General features: G+C 42.4%; 1 protein-coding gene across 1 annotated transcript in view; it reads right to left on the bottom strand.

The window, feature by feature from the left end:
• The window catches only part of LOC114073087 (ankyrin repeat domain-containing protein 26-like), an 8451-nt gene extending 6417 nt beyond the window's left edge, over positions 1 to 2034 (bottom strand). The window contains exons 1-3 of the mRNA XM_027910878.1: positions 1895 to 2034; positions 1120 to 1295; positions 849 to 942 (exon numbers count right to left, since the gene is read on the bottom strand). Of these exons, the coding sequence (XP_027766679.1) occupies positions 849 to 942; positions 1120 to 1295; positions 1895 to 1993 (369 nt within the window). The 5' untranslated portion in view covers positions 1994 to 2034. The remainder of the gene's footprint in view (positions 1 to 848; positions 943 to 1119; positions 1296 to 1894) is intronic.
• Positions 2035 to 2041: the final 7 nt, after the last annotated feature.

Genomic DNA, 2041 nt, shown 5'->3' with positions numbered 1-2041 from the left:
CAAGACCATGGGGGATATTAAGGATCTTCAGTGAAAATGGCAAGGAGTAGCTTTTCTCATCCCCCATACAGGATGAACATTTTAAATGCCTTCCCTACTTCTCTTGTCAGTATCAGTACATCAAAAAGTTCAACTTTCACATATAATGTTTCTCAAACATTCTTCAGCTCTAATTGACAACTACAGTTGTAACAAGAACACTAGTTCACTGGTTACAATACCAAAAAAAAAAAAAATCGCTTCATACAGGCCACAGATGTAAGCACTTCATCAGAGCTTAAATTAACAACTGTAAAGAAGCAGTGGGAAATTCCAAGGCTCACACTCAGTTCTGCAAGTACCACAGGAATTCCCCTTCACTGTTTCATGAAAACACACACACAGCAGGTGGCCAAATGAAAAGCGATTCTGCACAGAAAAAGCTCTGGGAAGTGTAATTTTTGTTCCAGTCTGATGAAGCCAGCCAGGCCTCTGGCACAAAGGCCTTGGCATCAATATACCCTGTGGAATTTCCACAACTCGATGAATGCTTTAAATGAAACACACTGCAACAAGGATCTGAAGCAGCATCTGATTTATGATAGGTATAAAGCAGACAATAGTTACACCAGTGTATTGCTTGCAAATTACTTTTGGAGTGTTAAGTTTGACTTGCTGTAGTATCATGGGAAACTTAAAACCAGGAAGCTGGGGAGTGGCGCATGCTGCTTTCCAAGCAGCCTCCGTTCAGGAGAATGCAGGATCTGAGTTCCCTTAGGCTCTCCGGCAAAACCTCATTTTAAAATTTCCCCACAGAAATAGTAACTGGGCTGAGAATTCACAAAAAGGGAAATGTATGACCAGCTTACTGAGGCAGAGGATTGTAGGTCTCTCTGAAGGACTTCAATCCTATTACTTTGTTGCTGGACAGTGGCTTCCAATCTGGTGTTTTCAATTTCAAGGCTTAAAAAGAAACAGAGGTCTTACTATGAACATCCACCAGAGCACCAATTTCAAAAGAACAGCATCCTTCAAAATCATTTATTAATTTGCTATGATGCAACACGGCTATCTATCCTGTTGTTTCCACCCAATGCCCCAAAGCGACAGACACCTCGCTTCACCGTGTTACTCTCTTACTGTTGCACATGTTCTTCCAGTTGTTTTATAGTCGTATCAGTCTCGGAAGATGCCAAGAGGAGGTCCTGCAGTTTCTGGGCAGAAGTTATTGCTTCTCTTTCCTTTTCATCCAAGGCAGTCTTCAAGTCACGAACACAATGCTCAGACTGAAGATGCTTTTCTTCCTCTGCCCGCAGCTGTAAAATCACGGTAAGAATCCACAGTTGTCAGGGGAGCTTTTACGTGGAGGAGCCAGCTGCTGGCGAAGAACTCCTGTGCTGCACGTGTGCGTGCGTACCCTCTGCCCAAAGAACTGGAATCAATTCCAGTACCTTCAAAGCTTCCCTTCTACTACTAAATGAACACAAGCTGTATTCCTTTGCCCTCCTTTACAGCAGCCTCTCCCATCCCTCCACCGACTTCCTACAGCACGGCTCTAAGCAGCGACACTGTGTCCCTGCCCTTTCAGTGACTTAGGATGCTCTTTGTACCTTCTTGTTTGCTCCTCTGTGAAAACATAAATTTAAAAGTTCATCCTTCTCCTATAGTGACTATAAGCTATAAACAAATCAATTTATTGTGCAAAGCACCTTAGCAAATACAAATTTCTGTTCAAGTGAGGACATAATGTCCTCATGTCAAAGACATGGACACCAAGTTTATAGAACAGTGCAACTGAGTCACATATCATGAAATCTATCCTGTTGATCCTTTTCCTAGATTTTTAGGAAAACATCCACTCCTGCTTTCAATAGCCACTCTCAGATTTATTAATATAATTACAGACATTGTGTACCTTGGTTTTAACCTTTTCCAATTCCTTTTGCAAGCGCAGCTTGTCTTCCTCCAGGTCACTGCGATAGCGTGTAGTAACTTCAAGTGAAGCTTCTGACATAGATTGCTTTTTAAGAGCATCAGCAAGCTCCTGCTGCAGCTGTCTGAC

The sequence above is a fragment of the Empidonax traillii genome, unplaced genomic scaffold (assembly GCF_003031625.1).
Source record: "Empidonax traillii isolate 1590-97213 ecotype Southwest subspecies unplaced genomic scaffold, ASM303162v1 scaffold5277:size8679, whole genome shotgun sequence".
Lineage (NCBI taxonomy): Eukaryota > Metazoa > Chordata > Aves > Passeriformes > Tyrannidae > Empidonax > Empidonax traillii.
The sequence above is the reverse complement of the archived record's forward strand: the minus strand, read 5'-3'. Positions and strand labels throughout refer to the sequence as shown.